At 40.7% G+C, this 13,009-nt stretch overlaps 2 protein-coding genes across 5 annotated transcripts; one reads left to right on the forward strand and one right to left on the reverse strand.

The window, feature by feature from the left end:
- Nucleotides 1-863: 863 nt before the first annotated feature.
- On the reverse strand, nt 864-7,645 carry LOC147305170 (dnaJ homolog subfamily C member 16-like). Of its 2 annotated transcripts, XM_086276822.1 has the most exons (15): nt 7,385-7,645; nt 6,857-7,038; nt 6,709-6,775; nt 5,850-6,174; nt 5,555-5,739; nt 5,334-5,438; nt 5,096-5,254; nt 4,653-4,783; nt 4,366-4,549; nt 4,064-4,243; nt 3,452-3,528; nt 3,203-3,283; nt 2,954-3,043; nt 2,693-2,863; nt 865-2,592 (listed from the first exon to the last, which is right to left on the reverse strand). In XM_086276822.1, exons 2-15 carry the CDS (start codon nt 7,027-7,029, stop codon nt 2,145-2,147), a joined length of 2,376 nt encoding a protein of 791 aa, XP_086132948.1. In that variant the 5' UTR covers nt 7,030-7,038; nt 7,385-7,645; the 3' UTR covers nt 865-2,144. The 2 variants fall into 2 exon arrangements, with proteins under 2 accessions (XP_086132947.1, XP_086132948.1); XM_086276821.1 differs by lacking the exon at nt 7,385-7,645 and having other exon boundaries at nt 864-2,592; nt 6,857-7,364.
- A 121-nt stretch (nt 7,646-7,766) lies between these two features.
- Nucleotides 7,767-12,256, forward strand: casp9 (caspase 9, apoptosis-related cysteine peptidase). Of its 3 annotated transcripts, XM_086276825.1 has the most exons (11): nt 7,767-7,900; nt 8,002-8,152; nt 8,249-8,444; nt 8,551-8,616; nt 8,694-8,752; nt 10,292-10,468; nt 10,549-10,638; nt 10,845-10,992; nt 11,072-11,260; nt 11,343-11,452; nt 11,552-12,256. In XM_086276825.1, the coding sequence occupies exons 2-11, from the start codon at nt 8,021-8,023 to the stop codon at nt 11,654-11,656; spliced, it is 1,272 nt and encodes a 423-aa protein (XP_086132951.1). In that variant the 5' UTR covers nt 7,767-7,900; nt 8,002-8,020; the 3' UTR covers nt 11,657-12,256. The 3 variants fall into 3 exon arrangements, with proteins under 3 accessions (XP_086132951.1, XP_086132950.1, XP_086132952.1); XM_086276824.1 differs by having other exon boundaries at nt 7,793-8,152; XM_086276826.1 differs by having other exon boundaries at nt 7,793-8,152; nt 8,560-8,616.
- Nucleotides 12,257-13,009: the final 753 nt, after the last annotated feature.

Below are 13,009 nucleotides of genomic sequence, written 5' to 3' on the forward strand. Positions count from 1 at the left end.
CTGTTAATATTTTCCAGTTTCTTACACATATGCCTGTTGCTGTGTGCATGCATGTTTGTTGCTTATCTCAACCACTGTTCATTCATGAAAGGCTGTGTTATGTGGGAAATCTGATTGTTAATACAGTAGCCCACATTAAGCCCAAGCTCCCTGTTGAAATGAAACAAATAATAATTTATAACCAAGTGATGCAACATGGAAACTATTATTATATTAATATTAGATTTACCTGATTTAAAAGCATTATGAAATTTTCCAGTTCAAACATGCACTTGAAAGTATGCCTTCAAAACCTTCTGCCAAACACACCCTCTAAGGTGTGTTTAAAATTGTAGAAACCCTGTTTTTTAACAAGACCATTATCTTTCATTTAGCCTAACCAAGCCTAAACACAGTCAATGAATACAAAACAGAAGAGAGCCTTTCTTCAGAATTTTATCTACTTTTCCCTCGCAGCAAGAAGGTCCAGGTTCAAATCCACCAAGCGCCCAGGGCCTTTCTGTGTGCAAGCTGCACACAGATACCTCAGCTTCCTGCCATAGTCCAAAGACATTCAGTTAGTGGGGTCAGGTTACTTTGTGATTATAAATTGCCCAGAAGTATGAATGTCAGACCTGTCCAAGGCGTACATCACTTCCTGCCTGTGATAGGCTAGAAACAAATTTCACCAGTTTATGCGCACTATTAGCAAACAACTTGGGGTTTTTTTGGGGGGGGGGTTGGTAGCTATTTAAATAATTCATAAATTTCATTGATTCTTGCATTTGATAAGCTAATCTATCTACTTCCCCCCAGCTACAGCAGAAGAAGCCCCTGGGGCAACTGTACTCCCAGATCATTCAACTGGAATATAAACTAATCTCTCAACACATTACAATGACTTTTAATCCATAAACATAATGCATTTAATTACTACTAACAAGAGGATAAATACAGTATTAAAGACCACCTGAAACATCTTATGACAGCTGACACTTTTTTACTTAATCAAAAACAAGTAACTGTAGTCTCAGTAGTGTAAAACATTCACTGTATCTTTCAAACAAAGTCATTTTTAAAATACACGTCGTATAGATAACATGGTTATGTGCAATATTCACATCACTATGTACCAACAAAAGTATTGTAACAGTTTTTTTTTTACATTGAATGTGAACAAAACAAAATGTATAAACTAGGCAAGCATAACCTAAGTTCCACTTTCAGTTGGGTATGTAATTTAAGATGGCATGTTAGTCAGCCTCAGCCAGTTGGAAAACATTCAGAAGATGAAACGGAGAGCCTGTTTATTATGTTTGCTACATAAAGCTACTGGCTAAGATTTCTAAGTAGGCCAAGGTTGTTGAATAAATCTTGTGTGTATCAACAACCCCATAACAAAAAAGCGACAAGAAAAAAAAGGAGCATGCCTCGAGGTCCAGGGTAAAAGGCATTGTCATGACATGTATATTGCACAGGAATAGTCAGCACGATGGAGATAATGTATAAACTTATGAGTGAGATGCATACAAATGCAAAGATGTTTAATGTTGGGTTGACGCATCTCTTTTCACAGTATTCATCAGTGAAAGTTTCAAACTCCTTCCCCTGTTTGTCTAACTTTGCAGAAGTGAAATGTGACGCTGCAGTTGGGCAGCTGACATTGAGCTTCTCTCTACAGCTTTCCTAATTTAATCTGTTACACTACTATTTGTGCCACATTTTAGGTGTATAACTGAGTCCAAGCCTGTAGAAGTCCTGGAGCGTCTTGCGAACTAGCTCTGACAGACTATAACCTGACTCTAAGGCTTCTATCGGCCTCTTTCATAGTGTGAGTAAATATGATTTATGGCCATGAAATCCAGATTGTAGACGTTACCACAGTGATTCTGTTTCCTCTTCACAAGGCTGAAGCAGCATTTGCCTGAATAAAAATATGACTAACAGCAGTTTAAAAAAAAATACAGCATGCAACGAGTACTGGAGGTACGCTAAAAGGCCTCCTCCACAGTAGTTAGACTAAAGCCAAGTTTATAATTTTGGCCCAACTTAGGAAAAATCTGTACTTAATATATATCTCAAGTGCAAAAAGAAAAAAATCTTCAGTAATGAATGAAACCATTTCAGTGTTACAGTAGATAAATACTAAGTCTTTCACCTGCCATCTATTTATTGGGGGTGATTTTGTCAAGTCCTGGCCAGGCTGGGATGTAGTAACGAGGCAAAGTGCCTTCCATCAGCCTTTCCATCCACAACCCCAGGCGGTCCAGTTTGTGGTGGATCTGTAGGGTGGATATGCTGCGAGCTCGGTTGGATTTACGTGGTGGGTGGTCATCGCGGGACCTGGACCTGGACCTCCCCCCAGAGGCGGCTCCTTCATCCTCGGACGACTTGCTGTCAAGGTCTTCCCCGGTGTAGACGGGTTTAAACAGACACAGGTACTTTTTATGACCGTTAAGTGCCAGCACGTAGCCGGTGTAGTCCATCTTGCGGTTTGCCCCTTCGTCGTCATCGGCATCAATCTGCATTGCATCTTGGGTGTACTCCAGCAGTGTGTTCATCCACTCGCTGTGCTTGTCAAGATTCAGGAAGGAGAAATGTAGTGTCAGGCTCCTAGGAGGGTGCAAACAAGATTTAGAAATATGATAAACACACAAAAGAAACTCACACATACACTGGATTTAAGTTACTCCAGAGTGAATGTTTGTTTTACCCAGTGAAAGAATAGACCTCCTTGGCAAACTTGCTAAGGAGGATGTTCTTGGAGGCATCAGTGAGCACTAGCACTATGTTCATGTGTCCTGGCCTCAGCTTCACCAGGTTGCTCATGTAGGTGATATCTGTCAACTCAGTCACCTCCACAAAACTCTTCTTGGGAGGCCGACTAAAATCCACAGAAAAAAAACGCAGAGCTGAAAAACATTTTTCGTGCATTTCGCTCCCACAAGCAACAGAGGAAAAATTATAGTCTTGCCTTGATGTACTACTGCTCCCTGATGACCCATTTTCTGCTTTTGTTCCATCTTTTGCCTTTGGTTTTGTCTGCTTATCATCACTCGAGTCACTGAAAAAACACGGAGAGAAATTCCAAAAGTCATGAACAGGAATAGCAGAGATTAACAGCATTGCTGCTTTACCCCCCCACCCCCCACCCCTTCCTCCTGGTTTTCTTTGTACTGTTGAAATTACAGAAACAAAAAATGTGTACATTAAATCAGCCAACCTGAAGGCCTGAATGACCACGGTCCCAAACAAGATGAACAAGGCAGAGAAGATGAGGGACAGAAGGGGCATCATCTCACGCCTGCAAGTCATCAATGAGACACAGTGTATTTAAATCGCTAATGTGTACTCCTCCGTATCAGAAAGAGAACGTACGGGGTGCACTGTTTGCAAATTAAACACTGCCGTAGTAGCAGTTCAAAACTTCAACAACTTCTGTTCATAAAAAATAAAAGTTTGTTCTACTTACCAGTTGTTATGCAGAATATCATCAATGACTTCAGAGAGGTAATCATAAGATGCATAGATCCATCGGATTATAAACATCTACAGAACAAAAGCATTAACAGGGCTTGGTAGAACTGATGGTTGGTAAACAGGAATCTTTGCAGATTGCAGGGTTCAGACTTTAAATTGTAAGTGAAAGATGAACGTAGTTAAGGTAATATCATCCATTAAATTAGAAATCTCTTTGTTACCTTCTGAAAACCTAGGAAATTACACTCTCCCATCATAGCCACGTGTGAAAATACATCCTGTTTCAACTTGTGTTTTTCACAGAATGTTATTTACAAGACAAACATCACGCTTTTTTAAAAAAATGCTTGAAACTGAAAATCGAGACTACAAACTCATGAGGGAAGTATTTACTGATGTCATAAATTAAGTTAGAAGTAATGTTGTTTTCTCAAAGGCTTCCATATAATTAGACTTCCAATCAGTCGCCCCCTGCTGGTCATTAAAAAAGCTGCAGTTTTCAGGCATTTCTGCACTGGTTTCACTTTTCAAGCATAGAGGCTACATCCATCTTTAGATACAATCTATGATTGATACCCATGATTTCCACTCAAAGAGAACATACAGAGGCAAACTCATTGTTGAGTTCAGGCAGCATGGCGTCATGGATGAGAATGGATGGGTCCTTCTGTAGTCGCTCCAGCTCCTCTTGAAGACACTGCTTGTCTTCCTCACTGCCGTTCCAGGCGGTAACTGGCTTGAAAAATGCTTTTCCTGCAGCATTACGTCGCTCAAGGATAACCACCTGAACACACACCCCAACACATCCAAAAGAAGATGGGGGATGGGAACCCAAGAAAAGAATTTATAAAAAGGTATAGCTTACAACAGGACACTACACTCTCAATACAATATATGACACTCTACCTGTGGTTGCGACTGCACACTGTCCTTGTTTTGTGTGAGGATGTCACAAAGCGGTTGCTGTAGCCGTTGGTAGACATAGGCAAACCTCACAACTTCCCTGGTATTGGTAGAAGCAAATGAGAGAAACGCCTGATTCCCAAAGGAAAAGATCTCTTCATCACCCGTGATCAGCAGGACACAATATCTGAAAGGAGGAGAGACGTTACTGTGAATGACAAAAATATGATTTTGCAACAAAACCGGTGAACTTGCTTAGAGTCATCAGGAGTAAACAGATGTTTTCCTACTTCCTGCGTCTATGAAACTGTTTGACAGGACAAAGCTCATCAAAGAGCTTCTGATTGACCAGCCGTGGTGCGAGGAGAAACTTGTTGTTTGACATGAACTCGTCAATAATTTGCTTTTTCATTCCTTTTGCCTGTCAAGAAGAAAAAAAAAACAGAGTGAAGAGACATTTTAATCAAGTTTTTTGCATGAAGTTCACAGTGGTTTAAGAAACTAAATAAAGGAATTACTTTATTTTAGAGATGATCGGATTGATCCTAAATGTTAATAGTATCAATACCAATAGTGGCATTGGATGGATGCTAGCACAATATCCTCTAAATTCACTATATAGTGCACTGAATTGTGTTTTTTAGGTTAAAAGTACTGATATTGGTATTGGCGCCATAGCAAAAATCGCAGTATCACACAGCACTACTTTATTTCAAGTATTGTTTTAATTTACCTGTATAATGTCAGCCGGCTTGTCAATGTTCTCTTTGAAGACGAGCATTGTTGGAGCATAAGTGTTAATATTAAACTGTTTTTGCAGATTAGCAGTCTCTGAAAGGCCCTGGTCCACATAGCCAAACTGCAAGTAGTCCTTATAAGCAAAAGCTGCCAACTGTGTAGATGCAAAGATAAGTGATTGGTATGTTGATGCACTTCAGTTACATGTAGCATAAAAATGAGCAAACACTTACTTTATATAGCAGAGGAACAGCAGGCACTTGGTCGAACAGAAGCACATGAGGCTTATTGAGCTCGTGCCAGCTGTTCAAGAACTGCAGGTCATTCTTGTCAGTTACCTGTAGTTTAGAAAACAAATCCTTTTTAATAAATGTAGTCTAAAAATCCCTCACGATGCAATGTCGTTTTTTTGTTTGTTTGTTTTTTCATTTTTGCAAGACCTGCAGACATTTACCCGCTCCACAAGTCTCTGAGGAAGCAGATCTTCTACAAATTGCCTCAGGTGCTCCTTCGCAACAGCATAATGGAAAAATGTCACTTTGCCATTGATGACTCCGAGTATCGATGGAGTGCGGTGAGCACCGAGGTGATTGGCTAACCGTCTCTCATAGCCTACATCCACCACACCTACTCCAACACCTGCATAAACAGGATACCAAGAAAACACACATCATTACTCACTCTATACATTTACACATCAGGAAGGGGATGCATGATAATTCTGGATGATTTATAGGTTCACTGCAAACCTAGGCTCTCCATCTCTTGCACCACTTCCTTCCAGACGGGCTCAATATGGATGCAGCTGAAGCACCAGTCGGAGGTGATCTTTATCAGGTACGGTCTCTTGTAGCTGTCAGGCACAACGTCATTAACGTACTGGTTAAAGTGTAATGTGTACTTGCTGTCAGCAAAGTCTCTGTGATTCTTGCTGTTAAAGGGAAAGTTGAAGAAGGACTCGTCGAAGTAAAAGCTATCGTGGCGATGGCCATAGTGAGTGTTGCCATATGGCTGAGTATCATCCATCTGCCCGTAACGGTCGTAATTGGCACGTTTTTCCTCATTGGACAGGATCTGGATTTGCGGTAGAACAAATATAAATATATTATTAGCTTTTACTGACTCACACCACCTAATTCAAGTTTTACTTCAATGCAGATGAGGACAAAAATATTAGCACTCTGGATGAGAATTTTTCCAAACATTTCAGTTTGTATTTTGGTTGCTTACAATATTTTACTTCACACACAGAAAGAGTAAATTGGATGATAAGCCTCAGTATTAACTTGATTTTACAAGCTTTGAGCATCACAAAGTTAAAGCATATCATTGCACAGCAGTGGTTTGTGCTATGACTCAATAAAAAGGTTAGTTCTTCAGAAGGTTAATAATGTTGACCCTGGTAATCTTTGTTTGTTTGTTTTATGAAGTCATACGAATCTTATGTGCATTAGGAAATAATTTATGTTTTCTTAAGAAAACTAGTATTTTTAGAAATGCCATGCTGATAATCTCTTGCTTGGGAAAATGTTGACAAAACCTGGGAATCATTTTGTCCTCATCTGTATATGCAACACACCATTAATATTATTTATAAAACCAACTAACCTCATAAGATTTAGTAATCTTTATAAACATGTCCTCAGCACCCGGATCTTTGTTTTTGTCAGGATGCCTAGAGAAGATCAGTTCTATTAGCTCAGAGTACAATGAGGTTTAAAACCTGAAGCCCGAAGTGTCGTGAGGAAATACTTACCATTCTTTAGCAAGACGCTTGTAGAACTTCTTGATCTCTGCCTGACTTGCCCCCTTCGTTACTCCCAATATTTTGTATGGGTCCATCTCGGGCTCAGCATAGACAAGTCCCGCCAGCAGCACATGGAGGACCACCACAATGGCCAGTGGCAGAGACAGTTTTGACCGTGCCATCACAGTTACCTTCAACACATCAGAGGAGCGATCGCCATTCATTTAAAGTGGGCAAAAAATGTTTAGGACCTATATTTTAGATGGCTTGCATATCTGAGAAACCTTTCCCTCCATTAGCTTTCTGATGATGGGAAAACGGTGAAGGCAGGCACGATATGCTAAAAACAGTATTACAGCATGCTACATACAGCACCCAAGCAAGCTAGGCGATATACGGCAGCTGAAAATCAAATATAATTATGGTGTCATGTTACAGGGCCGTGACAGTAACGTTGTTCCTCGAGGATAAACCCTTAGTGTTAGTGGCGTTGCTACAGCGGTTGTCTCAACGCGACATCTCCACGTTTCTAGTCACCTGAAGCAGATGCAGTCAGCCGGTACAACGCCACATAGTGGGGGAAGGTTTTGCCCCCTTATTTGCCCCGACTCAACGCTGAGTCGAAGCGACAGCGAAATGTAAAGGGTGTGTTCAGCAGCATCCCACAAATCTTCCAGGGCAAGCCGATAACCTGCTGCTGCTGCTGTGAAGCTGGAGCGAGAGTAAAAAAGGGGGTGGAGTCCGGTGTCGAAAGTCATTTCGGGAAATTGAGTGTTTTGTCGACAGGTTACGTTTCTCTTCGTTGTGCGTTTGGTTTAATGCTCGTCGTAACGCGATTTAAGCTTCAGCTGGCCATCGGTCGCTACCCGCGCGGAAGCGAACGCGGGGTAAATAAATCTAATACACCCTCGCTTTTTTCTTCATCCGCTGTAAGTGGACCAATCACAGGCAACGCTGATGTAAACAAGGAAATAGCTTGTGAAACCGACAAAAAAAATACGAACTGTAAACGACACTCCTACAACAAAGTACCCGTTTCACTTTTACGAAGAAGTAGGATCATTTTCCTCCTTTGACGACACAGAATTAACCCGTGATCGAAAACGAAAATAACAATTTTTTAGTTACAGATTTTTTCTTCCCTGTGTCTCCAGCGTTAGCATTAAATGGACAATGGATGAAATACACAAGAATATTCTTCAGCGGAACAGGAGTAACCTGGTGAAAGACTTGGATCCATCAAAACTCTATGATGGCCTTCTGGAAAAAGGAATTTTCACCCAGGACATGATCGATGAGATACAGGTAGGTCGTGGGACTGTGATTTTCTTTTCTTTTTTTTAGAGGGGGAGTAAAAATATCATAATTGTACTCAATTAAGACTATGTCTCCTATTATCAGAGCGCTGGGACCAGACGAAACCAGGCCAGGCAGTTAGTCCAGGACTTGGAAACCCGTGGGAGTCGGGCTTTCCCCTTATTTCTGCAGTGCCTTCAGGAGACAGGTCAGGAGAGTTTGGCAGAGCTCCTACAAAATGGAGCTCCAGCCGCAACACCCACTCAAGTTGTCCGCCCTGTAATCCAGCCTCTTCCAATTAGTAAGTGTATTTCATTATGGAATATTTAATGTGAGAGTCTTTAGAGCCAAACACTTTCAGATGATAAGAATTTGACTCATCTGTGTGTCCTTTGTTTCTTTGACAGCCTCTCCAGTGGATGGTAACAAACCAGGAAAAGATGTTGAAAAGCCAGAAATCCCTTCTAGTTCTCGTAAGCTATGTTATCCATTTAAATAACAGTCTTGTAAGTTTATTTGTGCTTAATGTGTATTAATGTGTGTGCCACAGCGCCTGGGGGGGGAAAGCCAAGACCAGGACCGGGCAGAGTAAGACGTGACAGCCTTCAAGTAAGCACCATTTCCGTGCTGCACACTTACATGTTTACGTGACAGTAGAGCAGGGCGATATGGCCAAAAATATTTATCACGATATATATTTGAAAATTTGCGATAACGATATAACCGACGATATAATTGATGCGAGACAAAATACAACTCCACAACATTACTAGCGCAAAAAGACAACCTTCCATTTATTTTCACTTAAACAAGAAGCTGGTTTTTATGTACATTAAAGCTTTATAAAAATGTAACAGTGCAAATGCAAATTCCTTGCTGAAAGTTTAACCAAAAGGCATTTCCAGTAGAAATGGGCTGACATATCCTGAGCATAACCATGTATAATATCCACTGAAGTTAAAAAGAGGTGCTTTGCAACATTAAACTGCAGTGTGCAGTACGCATTTTTCGGACCATAAGGTGCACGGGATTATAAGGCACATTAAGCGAAACAAAGCAGTCAGATAAATCAAACTTTATTAAACTCATTCTTCTTGCTTCCTCCACTTCTGTACCATTGATTCATTAATGTTGAATTCTCTGGCAGCTGCTCTATTCCCATGTTGTTGCAGTATAGTAATGACTAACCTCGTATTGTGGATGGATTATCTCAGTTGTTCACCTGACTGAAGTTTGGTCCGTTTACAGCATCCTGCCATGCGATTGCATTTGTTTCTAACCATGAAGAACCTTCACGTTAACTTTTATAAGTGGAAAAGTGTTAGTGTTCGTCCTCCAGCTTCACTGTTTATGTTATGCTAACATAGCTGTGTCGCTAGCGATCACGTAGCACATCATTATATACCAGCTAGCCCAACTTCAGTAACCCTACAAACGTCACTGCTGTTTAGTTTCCTGTCTTCATTTATGTTGGAAGTGATAGCAGAGCTGTACGTTTGATTTTTTTCAGAAATCTCTCAGTCAGAACATGCAATATCATGCTTAGGTAACTAGCGAAACTAGCGAGCTAACTTCCGCTAGCTTCCTGCTAACTTCTAACTCCGTTAAATGTAATAACTTTTGTTTTCATGGATGCCTGGAAGTTAAACTTTATAGTTACACCTGGTAAAGCAGCAATGCTGATCGTTTTATTAAAGATGAAAGAATTTAGACAGTTTTTAACTCTAAGTGATGCTGCAGTGTTGTTTGACCTGAAGTATACGGAGTTTAGGACCCAGATTACTCCCAGATTTAAGAGCATCTTAGTCCGACAAATACGACAATAACAACGGCCGCTTGCATGTTCTGCAAAAAAATGTGCTTTGTTGTGTATCTGACGGACAAACACCAAACCAGTTCCACATCACGGAAGTTGCACCATTTTTACAAACCAATTCTGGTTCATCTGTTTCACTCAACAATCGGCCATGTGCGTATGAAAACAAAGGCACTGCGCATGCGCGTTTTACTCCCATTCTATCGCGATATTTCATTTTCCTATCGTTGCCTAACATTATACCGGTATTACCGTGAACGGTATAATATGGCCCAGCCCTACGTGACAGCCCTTTCTGTTTTCTTTTTATTCTGCGCCTCTCTGTGCCTTAGGGCTATAAAATGGACGCGAGCCCGTGTGGTTACTGCCTCATCATAAACAACATGGAGTTTGAACCTCACAGCATGCTGAAAAATCGCAAGGGCTCCAACATAGACTGTGAAAAGCTGGAGAGACGATTCAAGACACTCAACTTTGTCGTGGAAGTGAGGACGAACCTGAGACAAAAAGTAAGAATCGGGTCTTCTGCCTCTGTGTGTGTTGAGGGGTATTAAAGATTGCGGACCTAACGGTTAATTCCACATTCCAGCAAATCAAACATGAGCTGTTGACTTTGTCGAAGAAGGATCATTCCCAGTATGACTGCTGCGTGGTCATCATGTTGTCCCATGGCACTGAGGTAAGACATGCTGAGCTGATTCTGATGTTCATTAAAAAAAACATTGCATCCCTTCAGAATAATCAGCTGGAATACTCTGGAAATACACAGGATTTAATATTTTTTACAGTTAATATTTTAATATTTAACTGGCAAATGCCATTATGTGATCTACATCTGACTGGACTGACATGTAAGACGATTTTTGCTAATATTTCTTTCCTTAGGTGAATCACAACCGCTTTCCTGGTGCCGTGTACGGTGTGGACGGACAGTACGTACCAGTGCAGCACATCACAAACTACCTCAATGGCCAGCATTGCCCGTCTTTGCAAGGCAAACCTAAACTGTTCTTCATCCAGGCCTGTGGAGGAGGTAGCTGTCAGAAAACGCACAGTTTAAAAATTAATAGGAACAAGTGAGGTGTAAAAATGAGCTTGTGTTTGTCCCCAAGATGAGAGAGACATGGGCTTCGAGGTGTCCCCCGATGAGGTCGAACCATCCTCTGGTGGAATGGATGACCAGACGGATGCTATTCCAATGTCATCCAGCAGCGACTCTCTGAGCATGTCCGATGAACCAGACGCCAGACCCACCCTGCCCACGCCGAGTGACATCCTGGTGTCCTACTCTACTTTTCCAGGTGCGTGTTTTTTCTTTCAAACAAAAACAGCCTTTCAGATCTATGTGTCCTTAATACCTTTTTGGCCATGTGACCAATACAGGTTATGTTTCTTGGCGAGAGACCCAGTCGGGCTCGTGGTACGTCCAGACACTGGACTGTATACTTGAGGAAAACGCTGCCACTGTTGACTTAGTCACAATGTTGATGATGGTGAGCTTCTCTTAATATATCAGAAAAAATAACTGAGGACTTTAAGAGATTTTGGCTTTAGACACAGTGATGTCTGATTATTGACTCTTCTTGTTTTAGGTTAACAACGAAGTCTCCCAAAACTCTGCAAAAGGCCTATACAAACAAATGCCCGGTTCCTTTAACTTCCTCCGCAAACTCCTCTACTTTCGAACCCAAACGTAATGGAATAAGTGCAGTAGTCTCTTTCAGTTTCACAGCACTGTAACTTCTTTTTCGGCACAGTTACAGTGTGTGTGATTTCTGACTCTGCTGTGAATCTGCTATAACTGAATGGATGACATCTTGTAATTGTAATACCTTTCTGTGTTTTCTGAGGGTTAATGGATTCTAAATGAGCTTTTTAAAATACTGAACTATTACTATGAAAATGTTGTTCAGGTTATTTTTGTTTTAATTCACACATGCAGTAGCAGCTGACAGAGGAAAGATGCACTCCATGCACTCTGCGAACCTTCAGTCTACTTATGTGCGTCAGCTCTTTCACAGAGCCAATAATGTGTAACTTATACTCTCCATTGTTTTTGCTCTTTCTCCTGTTCTGGCTGTTTGTGCACTGATCATGTATAAAATGCTGTTTTGTTCATGCTGGGATAACTTTCCGTGAACTAGATATGAGTCACACATCAGACTCAAATAAAAGGAGGAGTGAGATTCTTGTGTGTTCTTTTTTTCTGTCTGTAGTAAAAGTTTAAATTATTAATTATTGTAATAATTATAAAAGAATACAATTATTAAATGAAATCTCCACTGAGAGTGGAAGCATTCACTGCTCTTTGTTTGGTCTGTTGTGCTTATGTAGGAATGAGAAAGTGTTGACTTCAACAAATTTGAAGTACTGAATCCTCTTTTAAACGTTAAATAATAATTAAACACAATTTTGCTTTTCTTTGCCTTTTTAAGTTTTTTATTGACAGATACAGTCAAGAAATGGCAGGAAAGCTGAGCGAGAGAGAGGGAGACATGTGGCAAAGGGCCGTGGGTCGGACTCGAACCCAGGCTGGCCACACTCAGCCATAGAAATGTCTAAAGTTGTAATGCCTGTTAGGAAAAAAAAGGATTTTGTTAAGTGGTATAAATCAACTATACATTTGTAAGTATTTGAACTGATTGGAAGTCTCATGATCCCACCTACTTTCATCACAAGTTCTACAGGTAGCTCTTACAGCAGACTCAACATTTTTGACCAGATTTTGAGTGTGACAGTGTGTTGAGAGTGTATTAAAGAATAAAAAAAACCCCCAGATTTAATAGAGAATGTGGCCACAGTAACTGCTGTGTTTGGGATAGAACAAATCCAACTTCTTCAAGATGGGAAATTAATAGCAACAGTAAAGCGTAAGACGTCCACCAAAAACATCTCAAAAAGAAAAAATCATTACATCTCAGTTTTGAATATCATTAAACTTTTTGCAGGGATTTGAAACAGACAATACATACAAGAAAGTCACACAAGACTCATCAAAACTCTCAGGAAGCCAGCATCAGACACTCGAGGGCAATTTGGCTGTGTGAAAC

Source organism: Aulonocara sp. 'chitande type north' Nkhata Bay, linkage group LG20 (assembly GCF_057382095.1).
Source record: "Aulonocara sp. 'chitande type north' Nkhata Bay isolate Kocher_YH1m ecotype deep benthic linkage group LG20, A_spYH_male_GT1.1, whole genome shotgun sequence".
In the NCBI taxonomy this organism is placed as follows: Eukaryota; Metazoa; Chordata; class Actinopteri; order Cichliformes; family Cichlidae; genus Aulonocara; species Aulonocara sp. 'chitande type north' Nkhata Bay.